A 17,008-nucleotide genomic window follows, 5' to 3' on the forward strand; every position below is an offset into this window, starting at 1 on the left:
GGTAATGTTTATATTATAGGTGTTACTTCAACTCACCTGGTTATTGTTATCAAAGATGCTGCTGAAGTTGAAGAGGCCTGCAGGACCGAAGTTGGGGGGTATCTGCTGAGGCTTGCCTGCATTGGCCACATGCTGCATCTGGGAACCGTTCATCATCCCCAGGTTAGCAGAGACCTGAAGCGAGCCTTGAGCCTGGGCTTGAGCTTGGTTCTGGGCTTGTGGAGGCAAAGTTGTCGACTGGGACGTTTGGTTTTGGGTCTGCTTCGGGGGTTCTTGCTGAGCATTGAAGGGCACAAACACAGATTGTTGTTGCTGTTGTTGCGTCTGCTGCTGCTCAGTAAGCGAATAGTAAGGCCCTGGTGGCTGCATACGATGGGAGACTCTGGGCGCAGGGGCTGAGAAGTGGGGTACAGTGTTGTTGGGGTGTGCAACATTGTGTGAGAGGACAGGAGGAGGTGCTGAGGGGTGGTGGGAGCTCGGCTGTGGGTTGAGGAGGGGTGGCGGAGCCTCTGTGGATGGTACAGAGGAGGGAGGAGGTGGTAACTGCTGTCGAGGCTCTGGCTTGGGAGGTAAAGCCATGGCAGGGGCAGTGAAACCCACAGAGTTGATGCTCTCGCTGACAGAAACAGCCTGGTGTTCTGAAGATAGAGAGGGCTTCTCTTTACCAAGAGGGGCAACGGCACTGGACTCTGTTTTAGTTAGCTGGATGGGGGGCTGTGTGATAGGTCCGACTGACTGTGGAGGGGCATTAGCGGTAGTTGTAGTGGAACTGTGATGTGCAGGAGAACCAGTGCCTCGTAATGCATTGCCGCCACTAGTAGAAGTAGCCGCGACAGACACGGGGATGACACCAGCAGGCTTGGGGTCAGGGGCGAAGAGCTGTTTTCTGACAGAGGAAGGAGTGGGGATGCTCGGCTGGGGATTGTATGGAGTAGGATTAGGGGTATGAGGCGAGGCTGTAGATGAGTTAGGTGCACTGGTGGTGGCGGTGGTCGTGACTGAGGCTCCTGAGCTGGCTGAGTTGCTGTGCTCACTATGGGTCGAGTTGGTTCTGGCCTGGCCTCCAGTGCTGTTGGTTCCTCCATTGTGCTTGGGGGAGCCGTTAGCACTGCCGGGACTCACAGGACGCACAGGGAAGGATCCCCAGGTGCTGGCGGCGGGAGAGAAAGTGCCACCAAACTGGGCCATGGGTAGACGAGGGTGTCTGATCTGGTGCATGGTCTGAGCAGCTAGCAGAGCCAGCTGAGGGTGGGCGTACGCCAAGGGCAGAGACACAGGGAAGGGCTGTCTGACATTTGATGACAGTCCCTTCCCAATCTTTCCCCCGGCCTGAGAGGAGGGCGAAGACGAGGATGAAGAGGGCTGGAACGAGACGCCTGTGGAGACCAACGAGCTCAGGGATTTTGGCCCAGTGGTTGAACCGCTTGTGGGCCCTGTGGTACTGGGGAAGGAAGCTGGGGTCATTTTAGAGCCTGGGGCTCTGATGTGATTCCGGGGGATCAGATCTTCAAGCTCTTTGGCTGGGTCTTGGATTAGAGCATTGATCAGCTGGACTGCATACCTTGTAGATTCTGTCCCTCCTCTGAAACAACAAAGCACACTTCATTCAGACTATGTTCTTGTGTTAAAAAGTATAACGTATCAAAAGTGATGACCTAATTCAGCCTGATAAAGTTTTGTGACGGACCAGACGGACTTTTACAGAAATGTTGATTAATGTGCATTGTCCTAATCAAATAAACTTACAGACTTAAATCATAGTTAATGGCATTCAGTTAACCAAAACACTGTTTATCCAATTGGCTGCAGCATATGCCGTTATTAGAACCACTGCTGGTATGTAAAGCCATTGGTCTACTAACCTTAGTTTCTTAATGCACGGGAAATGCTTTCAGCCATGTACTAGCAATAGCAAATGTTTACTGTCTACACCATAACAATGGCGGCCCAAGATGCAGGCACCACATCCGCAAAGGCCTACTGACGAAACACATTCATTGATTGCAGCCAGTGCGAGTGGAAGCCAGCTGGCCTGATCAACAGCTGTTAGAAGTCTCTGCTCTGCGTGTGGAACTGAGTCTGTTCCCCAACACTGTTGTTGAGACAGTGACCTTTTTTGTGTGTGAAATTTGTTCTTAACCTTATAGGCCTAAGAGGGCTGATGATTTTATGTATTAGCTCAGAAAATGATTTTTTTGGAGAGTTTATCGACAGTTTTGAGACAATTGACCATTTTTTTTGAGAAGTGATTTGACGAAAAATTGAAAGCATAAGGCTCACAAACTTTCTTGGAGATAAGTTATACATTTCAAATCTCAAATTGTTCATGTTTTGCATTTTCTTCATTCAACTTCTGAGAACATGCCAGCGAGACAGCCTTGCTTTGGTTTTATGGCCACACCTAGAGGACATGCAACAGCGTTACATTGCCATCTCCTGTCTTGGTAATACTCCACACATTTCAGATACAGTGTGCCTGTTTGCTCCGGGGGGGGGAAATCATGTTATGTCACACTATTGACTTATGTAAAATCTGGGGTTTTTCCATACACATTCACAATTTAAAAAAAAGTTAGTGTCAGCTCTTGCACGCATATGGCACTTTAGCATCTCTAGCATTGCTACATGACAATATGTCCTGACGTGTCAAGTGTGAAGTTGTTTGGATATGCAGTTCTCGAAAAAGCTGCAAGCAGGAATGCCACCGTTCCAAACAGTTTTGAACGGGCACTGCACTAGTTAAATGCTAAAAAAAAGAGTAAAGAGGATGAGATGTAAAGAGGATAGGAACATTTAACTTCCCTGAATTCTACAAATCCACTTGTCCCCATATTTTAAACCAAGTGTTGGACTTTTGCACTGTAGGACTAGCCCAGTGGGAATGAATGACATCATCCAGAAGGGGCTTACATGCTTTATGCAACTAACCAGCTGTTATACACAAGCTGCAGTGCCGTTTATAGTCCACCAGAGGGCATTATTTTTACCTTATGGTGATCATCCTCTCCCCGTTCTTGTCCTTCTGTTTGTCTACGTCAATGTGAGCTCCTGTCACGTCCTGGATGGCTGTGATGTTGCAGCCACCTCGGCCCATGATCCGAGACACAACGGAGGCTGGCACAGATAGCTTCTTTGATCTTCAAAAGAAATTTAATTATTTGTGCGGCTATACTGGCAGATGTTAACACTACTGAAGGTAATTTACATTTAACTGATACCCTCAAACCAAACAAGTTTTGTTTTATCTTACAAACGTGTGCACATTAAGTAAGACCAGGCCATGTCAATCAAAACCCCGTGAAAAGGTTGCATACTCTCACATAAAATTAAACAACTGACCTTCTGACCACTTCCTTCCAACCTTCTTCTCTCTTCTGACCTCTCTTGGGGCTTGTGAGGCTGAGCTTACTGTTGGGTGAGGTGATGGGAAGAGCCATGGTCTTGAATGGAGAGGGTAAGCAGTTTGAGGTGGAGTCGCTCATGTCCAGAGCTCTGTGACAAAACCGGCAAAATAACAAAGATATAATCCATTATCTGTCATGTTGGTTGACACTTGGAAAACGTTCTGAAATAAGCTAGAGGTTGAAGTCAGAATGCAAGTCTGCGATTTAATAAAACGTACTGCATATAGCGCACACGTACAATAGCATTTTAGCTATTAGCTTGTTCTCCCTAGATGATAAATGTGCACTGCTCCATAAGGGACTCACTTTTGCGTTGGTTTTGAGATGGAGACTGTGACCTTGTTGTCCAGCTTGCCGTCAGTCTGCGGCTGAGGACAGTGTCTCTTCTCTAGGCCGCGCAGGAGGCCTTGGGCTGCTCCTGAGGAGGGGACTGAGGAGGAGGACGAGGAGGAGGAAGAGGAGGAGGAGGAGGCGGAGGAGGTGAGGTCAGGGAGGTAGTTGAGTTCCTGACTCTTGCCGCCGCTGCTGCTGCTCTCACTGGCACAGTCGGTGCTATCCAAGGGGTCAGAATCGCTGTTACCGCCCGTCGCTCCCCCTCCCCCACCCCGTGGCTCACCGTGGATCTTGTTCTTGTCAGCCTTGTGCTGTGCTAGTGCAACCTAGAGGGAAGACACGTGCACAGACGCCATCGTATTGTGGTTTTTTGCATAGATAAAGAGACATTTAATCTCGAGAATAAAATCTACGAAGGACGTTATGAAATCGGCAAAGACACACAATACCATTGACAAAAAGCAGTAGTGCTCACCTGCGGATCCTGTAATATGATGGGTTCATTGGGCGAGTCCTTGGTCTTGTTCTTTTTGTTCTTGCGATTGGTGCTTGGGGTAGTGGCCACGCTCGCTCGCTTCTTACCAAAAGCTGTAGTGAAAGTGGTGGAGGTGGCAGATATGCCAATGGTGGTGGTGGTGGTTGCACTCGGAGGATCAATAGGAACCTCTTCTTCTAAAGGGGGGGGAATGGGTAAAATTCAAACAGGAACATTTACCAGCCACTTAATCCTAGTACAATATTACTAAGTAGGGCAGGGCAATATGGAGAAAATCTAATATCACAATATTTTTTACCAAATACCTCTATCGATACAGCAACAATATTGTAGTGTTGACTATTGGTGCTTTCACAAAATATTTACACAATGAGATTTTTGATAAATAATCATCAGTAATAGTAATGGATAATGGAGTAAGTAATGGATATAATGACTAAGTGGGTAAAGGCACATAATAGAACAGCTAGAACAGGCTGGTGAGTTCAGAAAATGACATCACTTTACTGTAATGCAGCCTTTAAAACCAGGAAAAGACAACACAAATGCTATATATTATGACGATATCTAGTCTCATATCACGATATCGATATAATATCGATATATTGCCCAGCTCTATTACTAAGTATATAACATAAAACTCAAAACAATTATGCAGTCTCTAAACGTATAGCAAAAGTCATAAAAAGGTTACCGTCAGCTGAGTCCTCCTTCTGCTCCAGCATCTCAGAGAAGTCATCCTTGGTTTTCTGGCCCTCCTCTTCCTCTTGCTTTCTCTTCTGCTCCTCCTTCTTCTTCTTGCGTTTCTCCTTACGCTTCTCACGTTTAGCAGCCAGGGCCTGCTTCTTGCTTTCCTCTCGGGACTGTCGCACACAACACAGAGTTGTATAAAAACCATGTTTGTCCACATCCACTGTATGTATTTAGAATGTGTTAACCTCCCAAAGCACAGCCATGGGGTCTGACATTACCTTCTCCAAGTCTAGCTCCTTAAGGAGAATGCTAGCATTCTTGTTGGCCTCGGCTGCTTGCTGGTCTTTGGCTTTGACAATGGTCTCCATGCACTGGTGGCACTTCTTCAACAGCTCCTGCAACAAAGGGAAACCAGCAGCTGGAGTTATAGCTCTGCTTAACATCTGTAATAGCTCTGCCAATTCCAATAGATGAGGCAGACTTATGACTGGAAAAGAAAACCAACCTACCTTGTCAGCAATGGTGGCGATATATCTCATGCACTCAATGTCTGATGGGAATTGGTTGACCTCTTTCACAAGATACTGCACCACCTTCACATGACCCTGAAATGTTAAGTAAAATGGTTAGGAACCAGAGGCTTGCTGAAGTGTAGCGCGACACACTCAAATTCAGGGTTTTGGAAAACTTTGCACCTTGCGAAACGCAGCCATGAGTGGGGTAATCTTGCGGTTATCGGCTGCATCCACATCAGCACTGGCATGAACTAAGAGCTGGACCACGTCAAAATGACCGCCATTTGCCGCTAGCCAGAGAGGAGTGTTCCCTTTCTTGTTTCGTACATCGATATGGGCACCCCTGCAAAGACAGGAAGACGTGTTGCCTTAAGGAGTCACATAAAGGCATTGCATCTAAAAGGGCTGGGAGATAAGACATGTACATGGATGAATCTATGGGCGATGCCTGATTTAAATAACCAAAGTAAGTTGTGCCTTTATATTTCTGCCTCACCAGCATTCAAAGTGTAAAACATGATGTGAAAAAGCACCATCTATAGTTGCATTGAAACCAGCAATATGGGGCTTTGTTCACAGACCGCCTGTGCCAGCACAATGCCCTACACAAGCATCAAACTACTCACCGGCAGGAAAATGCTGACCCATTGCCCAGCCTAAGCAGCTAAATCACTCAACAACAGGAGCGACTGAGGATTACATCATAATAAAAACTAGAATATGGTTCTGTACAGAAACACCCAAAAACACTTACCTGTTGATAAGCAGCTCACAAAACTTGTAGTGGCCCTTGTCAGCAGCAATGGTGAGGGCAGTGTCTCGGGATGAGGGAACAGGGGGAGCGTTGACATCGGCGCCTTTGTCCAGAAGCACTCGGCCCACCTCTGCATAACCTCCTGAGGCTGCCTCCATCAGAGGAGTAAGACCAGTCTGCATGACATGAGAAGGTACTTGGCATGAGAGCCAGCTGCATCGTGGGGTCGCCAGTGTGGGCCCGCAATATTGACAAATGTATTCATTATGTCTGGAAACTGGAAATCTCACCTTAGCACGGTGCTCTACGTTGGCCTTGCGATCTAGCAGCAGACTGACGACCTCAGCCCGCCCCTGGAAGCAGGCTAGAGTCAGAGCTGTGTTTCTGTTGGTCTCAATCTGGGCGTTGATGTCCGAGCCCATATCTAGCAACAGCTTCACTGCCGGTACATGACCATTCATGGCTGCCAGCATCAGAGGAGAGATTCCCAGCTTACTACCAGTCCTGGTGAGGGAGTAAATAAATAAAAATGTTTAGAGACCAAAAACCAAAATAAAACATGTAACTGTTTAATGTGCTCTGAGAAGCATAACATGGATCACCTAATATTTGTCTTGGTTTCAGTAAACATAGTTTTATTGCAATTTAACTTTACATGTATTTTCACCTTTTGCAAAGCAGCATTTAACAAAGTAGCAGCTGCTATAAGGACTTGGTTTTCAAGTTACAGCCTTACTCTTTCCTCACTCCTTATTTCTAACAGAGTTAATCACTATGCTATTACGTTTGGGTGCGGCTAAATCCCAAAGGTACATTTTACAGAGATGCTGTATTTGTTTGGCACTTCAATACCAAAGTGCAACCATATTCACTTTCAGGAACTAAAACAATGTTGTCACATTCATATCAAGGAGAATTGTCTCCTGATACTGAACCTATTGTAAACCTAAAGCCATGTTTCACTTATACCAAGGGGCCAAAGGTCTTTACTCACCTGGAGTTTATCTCAGCTCCAGCATTGAGGAGTATCTTGATGATGTTGACGTAACCCCCAGAAGCAGCCAGGCTAAGAGGCGTGTAGTCGGAAACATTGCGGTGTTCCTTATTAGCTCCCCGAAGCAGCAGCAACTCAACCACCTGACCAGCATAAATGACAGTTGCACAGTTAAAGGTCCAATATGTAATATACTGACTGTAATAAATCCAAAAATTACCCCAATGCGTCATCAGATATTAAGGAAACATGCTAAGTTGAAATACTATCTTTGCTAATGCCAGTATTTTCGCATTTTGAAATTTCCGTTGCGTTTGTGTTTTGGCCTGTGTGTTGTTATCAACTGCCCAGTTTGACAGCCGGGGGGGTTGTAAATCGGGAAGAGAGGACCTTGAGTTTGCAGTGGGTTTAGCGATTGTTGCCATAATTCTAAGCCAATAAAGTGTGTATTTCAGTCGGGTGGAAAAGGTAGTGGTATTTTTAGCGGTTCCTATCGTAATTCTAAGCGGAAGAAGTGTGTCTGTCTGGCGTGTGGAGAGAACGGCGAGGTTGTGGGGTTTTTAGCGGTTCCTACCATAATTCTAAGTCTGTCTGTCAGTTGGGTACAGAGCTCTGCGTGAGCACAGGGTTTTATGACTGTCAATATAGCCAGCATATAACGTTAGCTACTCCGCTGTGCTGTGGAGTAATGTCTGGCTATGTGAGACAAGCGTCTAGCGACATTGTTGGATGCTGCGGTCTAAGCCTGGCAACTAACGTGAACTTGGAGTCTGGGGAGGAGGGGGCAGGGGAGACGACTCTCTCCAGTATTTTGAATTTGTACTGCAGTAACTATTTTAAACACTAGCTGTCAGTATTACATATTGCACATTTAAAGCCAGGAAACAACAGAAATGTCACTATTGTAAGGTAAACTGAAAGACAATGCGTTTACCTCCTGGCGTCCCCCAGAGCAGGCCAGGGAAAGGGGCGTGTCTTTGGTTCTCTCTGACTGAGCCTCAATGTCACCCCCTTTGTCCAGGAGCACTTCCACCACTCCTACATGGCCAGCAGTGGCAGCCAGGATCAGAGGAGTAAAACCTGTGGAGAACAGGGGGGATATCAGAGGTTTTCGGTTACTTAATATATGAATCAGCTACTATGAATTAAAATCAAATTCACACCTCCCTATAGTACATAATACCATACCATCACGCTTTTATTTTACCTTTTTTGTCCCGGTGCTCAATGTTGGCTCCCCGCGCAATGAGGACCGACACAAGCTCTTCATGTCCTCCTGCACACGCCAGCGTCAGAGCTGTGTCATGGTTGCTCTCCGTCTGTGGGGGAAAACCAACATCTCTTAACAGGGTAGAAGACTTTGTGCATACGTGTACTCACTTGCATTGTCAATTTGAAAATCTGTCATGTTCAAATTGGCCTTGAGTCTTACATGTGCATCGATGTCAACAGAGGGGTAGAGGGGCAGGACCGAAGGGGGCGAGGCGATGTTTGCAGGCATCTGTGTGGGTGGCTGGGACAGGGGTGTGGGTGAGGTTGTAGTGTTCAGCATGGGCACACGGCTGCTCACAGCTGCAAAAGAGGAAAAGAAAAAAAGTTATAGGGACAAACAGATTAGGGATTAGTAGACACTCACTTCCAATGAGAGTCATCAAGTGTACTTACCGGCCATGATGTCGTCCAGCGTGTCTGTGAGCGTCTGTGCAGGTGTAGCAACCATGAGCCCATCTGGGGCCTGCTGAGGTATCATACCTGGGCCTAACCCAGCTAACTGTTGACCCTGCTGCTGCTGGCCCAGCATCTGCTGCCCCACAAGTACCCTCTGTAGCTCTGGGCTGGTGCTTCCCGGGTAGTCTGCAGGGTTGTAGTCTGGCAGGGGTTGTATGGGGACGAAGGCAGTCTGAAGAGGCGGTGGAGGAGGCTGGGGCTGGGCCTGTGGCGAAGGGGGCAGAGGAGGCTGCTGTGGCTCATCCCTGTAGAAGATTGTGCCCACCTGAGGAAGCTTGGGGTAATCGTCCTCTTCTCCATCTGCCTCTTCCTCGGAGCCCTCGTCTTCGTCATCGTCTTCCTCTTCCTGAAAAAGTAGAGAAAATGCCATAAAGGGTCAATAAACGGTATTAAAAACAAGTCCAAACTAACATCCTAATGAGACACAAAAAAAATAAAAATATTTCTGAGTTTCACCTCATCCCCTTCGTCTCCAGGTTGTTCCTCTTGCTCCCCATCTTTGTTGGCCTCTTCATCGGTGTCAGAGCTGGTGTGTAGCTGGGCACCTGTTGCAGTGGGAAGAGGCCCTAGAGCAGACGTAGTTCCCGGCCCCGGGCCTGGGCCCTGGCTCTGTCCGGCCTCCTGCTCCTCCTTTAACCCCTTCGCCTCCATGTACTCTTTGGTGAACTGTTGCTGTGTTTTCAGCTGCAGCTGGCGCTCAACCTTCTGCAGCTCCTTTAAGATTTTCTTCTTCTTCTGCACCTAAGTGGGGAAGAGCCACATCTGTGTTTGACTAACTTCTGATACAGTGCTATGCATGCAACATAATATTTTAATTGTGAATTTGATGTAAGACAACATCCATCTTAAACTTTCTGGGGAAAAAAACAAGATTAAAAATGGGATCCCATCTTAAATGGATGATGGATTATACCTGCTCCTCTCTGCTCTTCTTCAGCTCCTCAATCTTGTCTTTGGTGAGCGGCTCCCCCTGAATGAGCTCTAGCGACTTAAGCTGGGCCTTCTCAATGGCGCTGATTCTCTGGCCCAACTCGTTCAGCTTTCCCTCTGTCTCTTCCACAATGCACTCTAGAGGCTGGCACAAGTGGAAGGGCGGCAGAGGCTCTGCTTCAGGGCCCTGGCCAACTGAGCTGGGGACACCGGGCTGAAGGGCTGCTTGTCTCTGTTTGGACACGCCTGGATTTGAACGGAAGAGATCCAAGAAGTTGCGAATTAGGATGGGTTAACAATAAAATGCCTCAAAACTGGGGATCCAACAACTAAGTGGCTGAGTAAAGTCTGCGACTCCACTTTGTGACTACGCGCACTGGGGGATGGGACTTGTTGCACGGATTACCTTTGCTGGAGACGGGTGGGGGTGTGGCGATGTTTGATGGGGCCCTGTCGGGCTCCTGAGGGGGCACTACCATCGCGAGAGCTTGGAATGGGACACGAGGAACCTGTTACGGCAGAGGGCACGTTAGTATTAAGCAATCAAAAAACACTATTAGACTTGCCTTTTACTAAAATAAAAAAAGAAAATAAAAAAAGATCTATACCAAAAGATCTATTCCCCAGAAGAACATTAATAAAAATTGTGATTTATTACTGTATTTACCTGAGAGGTATCTTGCGAGGGGGGAGTGAGCTGAGAGAGGTCAGGGGCTGGAACAGACAGGATGTTGTTGGGGTAGTCCAACAGGTAGGACACCACATTGGTGTGGCCACCCTTAGCAGCTTCTATCAACATGGTTGAACCATCCTACAAAAGAGAAGACATGCATGGTTTCAATGATGCGTTATTATTAAACACACGTGGACACGAATAAATATTCGTACTGGTCTAATCTATATCCAGAGTGGGCATTACTTTGAGTCTGTGTGTAGGATCCGCCCCATGTGCCAGCAGCAGCTCCACCACAGCCAGATGTCCTCCAGCACAGGCCAGAGACACCACTGTGTGGTCATTATTGGCAGTAGCTCTGTTCACATTAGCACCTGGACAAGAGAAGAAGGGTAACCACAGTAAGTCACTGTGTGCGAGATACAGGTCTAATTATTACATTCACAAAAGCAATCTCCCTCAGCCTCTAACCCATATGAATTAGGGATACATCCTATACACTAGGGCTGCACGATATTTTGTTTTATCGTCTACATCGCGCTGTGCGCATGTGCGATAGTCACATCGCCGGACGTTGCGATGTTGACGCTACAACTGTTGTTATGGGAAGTGAGGCTCTCCCGTTAGTAGAAAAGTACCGTAAACGGCAGCTGCCGCTGACACAGTGATGCACATGCTTTTCCATGGGTAGTGAAGCTACAGTAGTCAGTGTTTTATGTTCACTGCAAAGACAAACTAAATCACCCGATTAATGCAACGTAATCACGACATGTCACGGCCATTTTTCACCGCAGAAAGCTGTCCCAACTAACGTTATGGTTCGGAGCTGCGACGCTGGAAACGTAACACTAATCTACAACCGCAGTCTGTTTACACTGATTTAAGTGCTCTTGGATACACAGTTTGTTGAAGAGTGTGACATGCAGGCTCTGCATGCACAGCAAACAATCATGATCAATTTTAATCAATTTATCAAAACAACCAAAGCAGGCGCTAGTCGACCACAACCTGACATTTAGAGGAAGCAACATGCATGCATTAATAATATCATTCACTTTAGCCTGGATTGATATTATATGAACACAATGGTGTCATGTCATGTGAATTTTTTTCCTAACTTTCCTCTCCAAAATCACTTCAGAAGAGTAATCACGGCGCTTACTTGCTTTGGTTTTTGTAAAGCATTAAAGTTCAACAAAGACTGGTTCACATAAGAAAATTGCCTTTTTCATATTTTCTTTTCTTTGTAGATGCACTCCCCTACAAAATCACCCCAGTAGTTGAGAATGATTTCGTATTTCTAAATAGGGCTATTTATGTCCTCTTGTAAAAATTAGTCTTTCATATCGCAATATATATCGCAGGGAGAAAAAAATATCAACGTACGTTTTTTCCAATATCGTGCAGGCCTACTATACACAAACAAGTCATCCTGCATTAGGATGGGTGAGACGACAGAACATGTTTGTAGGCTCATAAATTCACCAATACAAGTGCTGTGACAATTAGTAATCTAAATCCATTACTGGTGTCTTAGCACTTACAAACGGTAAGTGCATCGGTACACAAGACACTGCATATGAATTGAAGACAAAACCTTTCCTTAAAATGTCTTTAGTACTTCCACATTGATCAGCCTATGAGTGTAAATCCATCCAGGATGATGCATCTTCCAGTTTAATTGAAATCAATAAAACCTTTCAAATATATATTCAAGCTTTTGATCTCATCATATAATTATAATGATCCTTGACTTTTTAATCAATTGACTCAAATAGCTTTTTAGTGGATTTAGGCAAAAACAAAACAAAAAGGAAATTGAACTTGTTTCTCTGAACAGCTGGTCAATTACACACCTTTGCTGATAAGGAACTGCACTGTACAGAGATGTCCCGCCCTTGCTGCCTTCATCAAGGGTGTCCGCCCCCCTTCAGACTCATGTTCCTGGAAGACAAAAGGTGACGATGTGCTTGTGAAAGTTTAGCCCAGAAGTTAAACAACAGAGTTATGAGTCTTATTTATCAAGAAAAATGTGACTCAACAAAAAAAATCAGCGGCTGTTGTAGCTCTTCAAGGTAGACTGTGTGCAATTGGATCAATTAACATATGCAAACAAAAGACTCCCGACTTTATTACGCATCTGTTCTGGTTTCTGGGGTTATCTAACAGCAAAGGGCCAATCATAAGTGACAAAGAGGATTTAAGAGTATGGCGTACCAAGTTGGCTCCAGCCTGCAGCAGCACATCCGCCACATCAGTGTGTCCGTTCTCACACGCATACGTCAATGCTGTGTCGCCCGTTGCCGTGGTGGCATGAACATTTGCTCCTGAATGGCAAAACCAAGAGATGAGGATTGTAAGCACAGCGGTATAACTAAGATATTTTTAATTGCAGCTAAGCATACGCTTTGTGTCTTTGTTCTCCTAAAGAGCTCCATGCCTCCTTTCCTCTAGCTCACCTGCAGCCAGTAGGTATTTCACCAACTCCAGATGGCCTTCCTGTGCAGCCTCCATTAGAGGTGTGGAGCAGCCCAACTCAATGTCGGCGCCCGCTTTGATGAGGAAGTCGGCCACTTCCAAGAAGCCTCCGCAGCATGCTAGAGTCAAAGCTGTCTCCTGTGTCTCCTCTGTCTGGGCATTGATGTTAGCACCTGGACAACAGAACAACAACAGTTAGTGATTAGTAATTGATTTCTTTTCATAAAATGGAAAAACATGCACGCTTTCTTTAATAAATCAAAAGACACACACACACACACACACATTACCTTGAGCCAGCAGCAGTGCTACCATCTCCTCGTGGCCTTCTCTAGCTGCCTCCATCAGAGGTGTGTAGCCTTCATCATTAACCTGGACACAAACAGGAGCGAGCGCAGATAAGAAAACATTGGGGAGAGTATGACTCACTGCAAGATTGTGTCTCTCACTGAGGAAGGAACATCAACGGATAGCCGTGTGACACTGCCACTGTAGTCAACATCTTTACATAAAATGTGTGGTGAGGAGGAGAGATCCCCAAAAACCTAAAGCAATGTAATTTAGCCTGGCATCTTGTGTTCAAGTCCGCTACCTCACTGCCAGATGAGTGCGTTCATTTCTTTATTAGGATTTAAATAACAGCAATGATATATGACAATGATATATGATAATTATTTAAGTTGTCTTACTTGCTCTATCTTGCATTTTTGTGTAGTTGGTTTCATAAATGTCGATAAATTAAATTTCAGTTTATCTAAACTGTAATTCCTATCAGTATTCTAAGACTATAGCTTGTAACGTATTCAGCACAAAGTTTCCCAAAAGTAGCAGGGCAAGTAGCAGGGCAGTACCACTGTCGAAAAGTTGAAGGCTATTCACCACAGAAAAGTCTCTGCTGCAGTACGTGTGGAATCAAAAATTGCTACATTCACAGCTAACTGCTGCATACTCCCCATCAGAAACACACTCTCTCTCCTTACCGCTCAATGGCTTACTTTATACACACACACACGCGCCAAGTTATTCTTCAAAAGGAGTTAGCTACTTGTAGTATAGTCTAATGTATTTTAGTTTTAAAATCATTCCAAGATGCTCAGACCCGAAGGGCGTCCGGCGGCGGCGCTAGATAAAAAAACAATAGCAGTCTTGTTTGTCCGGGAGCTTATCGATACTTCGGTACTGACCAGTCCGGAACCAGTTTAGTATAGGTTCTGGATACCCATCCCTACTCCTGTATTTTATGGTCTTCCCCAATCTCTCTCTTTACACACCTCCTCCAAATTGGCGCCTCTCTCGATGAGCAAGGCTGCCAGCTCCACGTGTCCTCCACAGGCTGCAAGAGTGAGGGGCGACTCAAAGGAATCGGCTGGCATGTTGACCTGCGCACCGCTGTCCAACAGCAGCCGTGCCACCTCCACATGGCCGTCCTGGGACAGCGAGACACACAGAGAATGTAGAGATAAGCACCTGAATAAATATATGGGATCACTTTATAATTAAGCTAATGTACAGTCACTATGCATGACTCCAAGAACCTCCAAGACTCCTCACAATTCACTTTTAAAAACAAGGTGCTATAATATCTTTTTCTTACGGTATCGTTATATTCACAAGAGTGTAATCATAAATGTGCATTAAAGAATACAGAAAATATGATGAACGTTATCTCACTATTTTCCCAATCATATGTTCCATTAATTAAAATTTTTAAAATTGGTCCCCAGACTAGGAAACATGAAAAACACCATCAAACTCTAAACTAGCGCTGGGTAAGAAGGTTTAAATCATGATTATGGGACATATGCAATCACACCCGTGCTTTCCAAATCTACTAAAACAAGTCAACTTTTTCCCCCCCACTTAGGTGCACAAGTACATGACTGTGTACTTTGTCAAAGCGCTTCCAAGTGTGGACGCTGAAGGCTCGCAGCTGTTGACGTGCTCATTTTACTGCGCTGTCAGTTTAGACAATGCATTAGCTTATTCTTATTTTGAATTGGTTGTAATGTTGGATCTGCAATTTAACAGGGATACAAAAGGTAGTCTGTAGATACACAATGTGACTTTACAAATGACAATTTTGATGATGTTGGCGATTAAATTTGAACTTAAAAACAGAGTCAAAAATATTAAACTTAATTTTTACTAAAATGAAGTCAATATTTGTTTGAAACAAAATGCAAGCAAATATAAAACAAGAGGCAGTGTGAAATAACAGAAGAAAACATTTAGGTAATGGTTTGGGTCAGATGCTCACCATGCACGCTTCCATCAGTGCTGTGTGCATCTCATCCGTTTTATGTTCCTGGTCTGCTCCGGCCTCCAACAAAAAACGCACCATGTCTAAGTGACCTGCAGAAGACAAACAAAAACCCATTTTCTAAACCCTCTGTCACTAAGTATGAATAAAGAGCCTGTTAATGAAAAGAAACCTCAATAAGGTAATCAACAGGACACACACTATATTTGAGTTCTGACCTTTGTAGCAGGCGAGTGTGAGAGCACTCTCCTTGAACTCATTGGAGTGCGTGTTGATGCCGGCGCCATACTCCAAGAGTACCCTGGCCACTTCTACATGGCCAGCACTGGCCGCCTCCATTAGAGGTGTGTGTCCGTTCTCGTTGTGGTCCTCAATATTAGCACCCTCTTTTAGCAGCACCTTCACCACATCCACAAAGCCACCGGCACATGCGTACGTCAGAGCTGTGTTGCCTGGAAAACAGCGGAGAAATTAACCTGAGTGTAAAACAGAGTGTAAAAGAAAATAATCATAAATGCAGAGCAATGAAGAGGGGTTTTACCTGTAGACGATTGTGCGTTAACATCTGCCCCGTGGACAAGAAGCAGTTTGACGATGTCGACATAACCTCCACTGGCAGCAGCCATAAGGGGCGTTATGTCTCCCTTGATGCCCCGGTCCTCCACATTGGCATGCATGGCCAACAACACCTAAGGATGAAAGATGAAATGATATTAAGAAACAAGCATGGGGGCTTGTAACCACAACAATCAGCCAGTGATCCCATCATTATTTTATCTTTGCAGAAAGGTTGCTTCAGTGTACAGGCACTACAGACTGTAAATCAAAATGATGCCACATCACTTCCCACTGCAACCTTGCTTTCGCATACCTGTGCTAGTTCATAGTAGCCAGCTGAGCATGCGAGGCACAGCAGGCTCTCCCCTTCCTCTGTGTGTTCATTGACGCTCCGTCCCTCGTCGAGCAATTTGCGCACTGCGTTGACATCCCCGTCTGAGCACGCCTCTGCTAAACTACGGCTGAAAATAACCAGACTGCTACAATTACTGCCACTGTGACAGGTGAACACACATACGCCTCACATTTACGCAAGCACTTCCAAAGGAGCCAACACGCACAGACATGCACACTGTACTGATTCGACAGAAAAGAGAATGACTATACTAGGATGTAATAATGCATTACTAGGTGAAAGTGTGTACAAGACAAACTGGCATATGCCAGTGTCAGTATGGGCGAGATACATACTTGTCAGCTTGGCCGGCGTTGAGCGTGTTTTCAGCTCTCATGCGGGTCAGGGCGGCTGCAGCTTCGTCCAGGGCACAACTCACAGATGACGTCAGTCGCCGTAGCACCTCAGGGTCTGCAAAAGCTTTACCATCGGCAGTGGAAAGTTTACCTATGCCTGCCGAACACCAAAAGGGCAGAGGTGCATAGGGCAAGGCAAACCACAGGGGAGCACAACCACACCAGACCAGATGAAGAAGCAAGTCCAGTCCAGCCAATCCAATCCAGGGTTAGTAGCAGCATACACAAAGAGGAGAAAAGAGAAAATCACACACAGAAAACACACACAAGCATTTGTTAATGTGGCTTAATATCTTTTTTTTCACTACTTTCAGTACACCATCTATGATTCATAACACTCTCTCATATATATATATATATATATATATATATATATATATATATATATATATAGTATATATATATATATATATAAATTGATAAATAAAAATGTTGACGGGTC

General features: G+C 45.4%; 1 protein-coding gene across 7 annotated transcripts in view; it reads right to left on the reverse strand.

Annotated features, from left to right (window-relative positions):
* The window catches only part of ankhd1 (ankyrin repeat and KH domain containing 1), a 29,660-nt gene that overhangs the window by 2,710 nt on the left and 9,942 nt on the right, over nucleotides 1-17,008 (reverse strand). For 2 of the 7 annotated variants that reach the window (XM_078260926.1, XM_078260920.1), the window contains exons 3-33: nucleotides 16,507-16,663; nucleotides 16,130-16,292; nucleotides 15,800-15,947; nucleotides 15,477-15,710; nucleotides 15,256-15,350; nucleotides 14,270-14,431; nucleotides 13,289-13,370; nucleotides 12,980-13,171; nucleotides 12,738-12,847; nucleotides 12,377-12,464; nucleotides 10,767-10,894; nucleotides 10,515-10,658; nucleotides 10,254-10,356; nucleotides 9,831-10,093; nucleotides 9,374-9,658; nucleotides 8,855-9,263; nucleotides 8,622-8,761; nucleotides 8,397-8,508; nucleotides 8,124-8,269; nucleotides 7,190-7,332; nucleotides 6,486-6,699; nucleotides 6,196-6,371; nucleotides 5,622-5,784; nucleotides 5,436-5,531; nucleotides 5,205-5,321; nucleotides 4,928-5,096; nucleotides 4,213-4,409; nucleotides 3,711-4,063; nucleotides 3,340-3,492; nucleotides 2,988-3,137; nucleotides 37-1,582 (exon numbers count right to left, since the gene is read on the reverse strand). In XM_078260926.1, coding sequence (XP_078117052.1) covers nucleotides 37-1,582; nucleotides 2,988-3,137; nucleotides 3,340-3,492; nucleotides 3,711-4,063; nucleotides 4,213-4,409; nucleotides 4,928-5,096; nucleotides 5,205-5,321; nucleotides 5,436-5,531; nucleotides 5,622-5,784; nucleotides 6,196-6,371; nucleotides 6,486-6,699; nucleotides 7,190-7,332; nucleotides 8,124-8,269; nucleotides 8,397-8,508; nucleotides 8,622-8,761; nucleotides 8,855-9,263; nucleotides 9,374-9,658; nucleotides 9,831-10,093; nucleotides 10,254-10,356; nucleotides 10,515-10,658; nucleotides 10,767-10,894; nucleotides 12,377-12,464; nucleotides 12,738-12,847; nucleotides 12,980-13,171; nucleotides 13,289-13,370; nucleotides 14,270-14,431; nucleotides 15,256-15,350; nucleotides 15,477-15,710; nucleotides 15,800-15,947; nucleotides 16,130-16,292; nucleotides 16,507-16,663 — 6,638 coding nt within the window. The remainder of the gene's footprint in view (nucleotides 1-36; nucleotides 1,583-2,987; nucleotides 3,138-3,339; nucleotides 3,493-3,710; nucleotides 4,064-4,212; nucleotides 4,410-4,927; nucleotides 5,097-5,204; nucleotides 5,322-5,435; nucleotides 5,532-5,621; nucleotides 5,785-6,195; nucleotides 6,372-6,485; nucleotides 6,700-7,189; nucleotides 7,333-8,123; nucleotides 8,270-8,396; nucleotides 8,509-8,621; nucleotides 8,762-8,854; nucleotides 9,264-9,373; nucleotides 9,659-9,830; nucleotides 10,094-10,253; nucleotides 10,357-10,514; nucleotides 10,659-10,766; nucleotides 10,895-12,376; nucleotides 12,465-12,737; nucleotides 12,848-12,979; nucleotides 13,172-13,288; nucleotides 13,371-14,269; nucleotides 14,432-15,255; nucleotides 15,351-15,476; nucleotides 15,711-15,799; nucleotides 15,948-16,129; nucleotides 16,293-16,506; nucleotides 16,664-17,008) is intronic. The other 5 variants (XM_078260925.1, XM_078260924.1, XM_078260923.1 and 2 more) reach the window with 5 other exon arrangements.

This window comes from Sander vitreus, chromosome 10 (assembly GCF_031162955.1).
Source record: "Sander vitreus isolate 19-12246 chromosome 10, sanVit1, whole genome shotgun sequence".
NCBI lineage: Eukaryota > Metazoa > Chordata > Actinopteri > Perciformes > Percidae > Sander > Sander vitreus.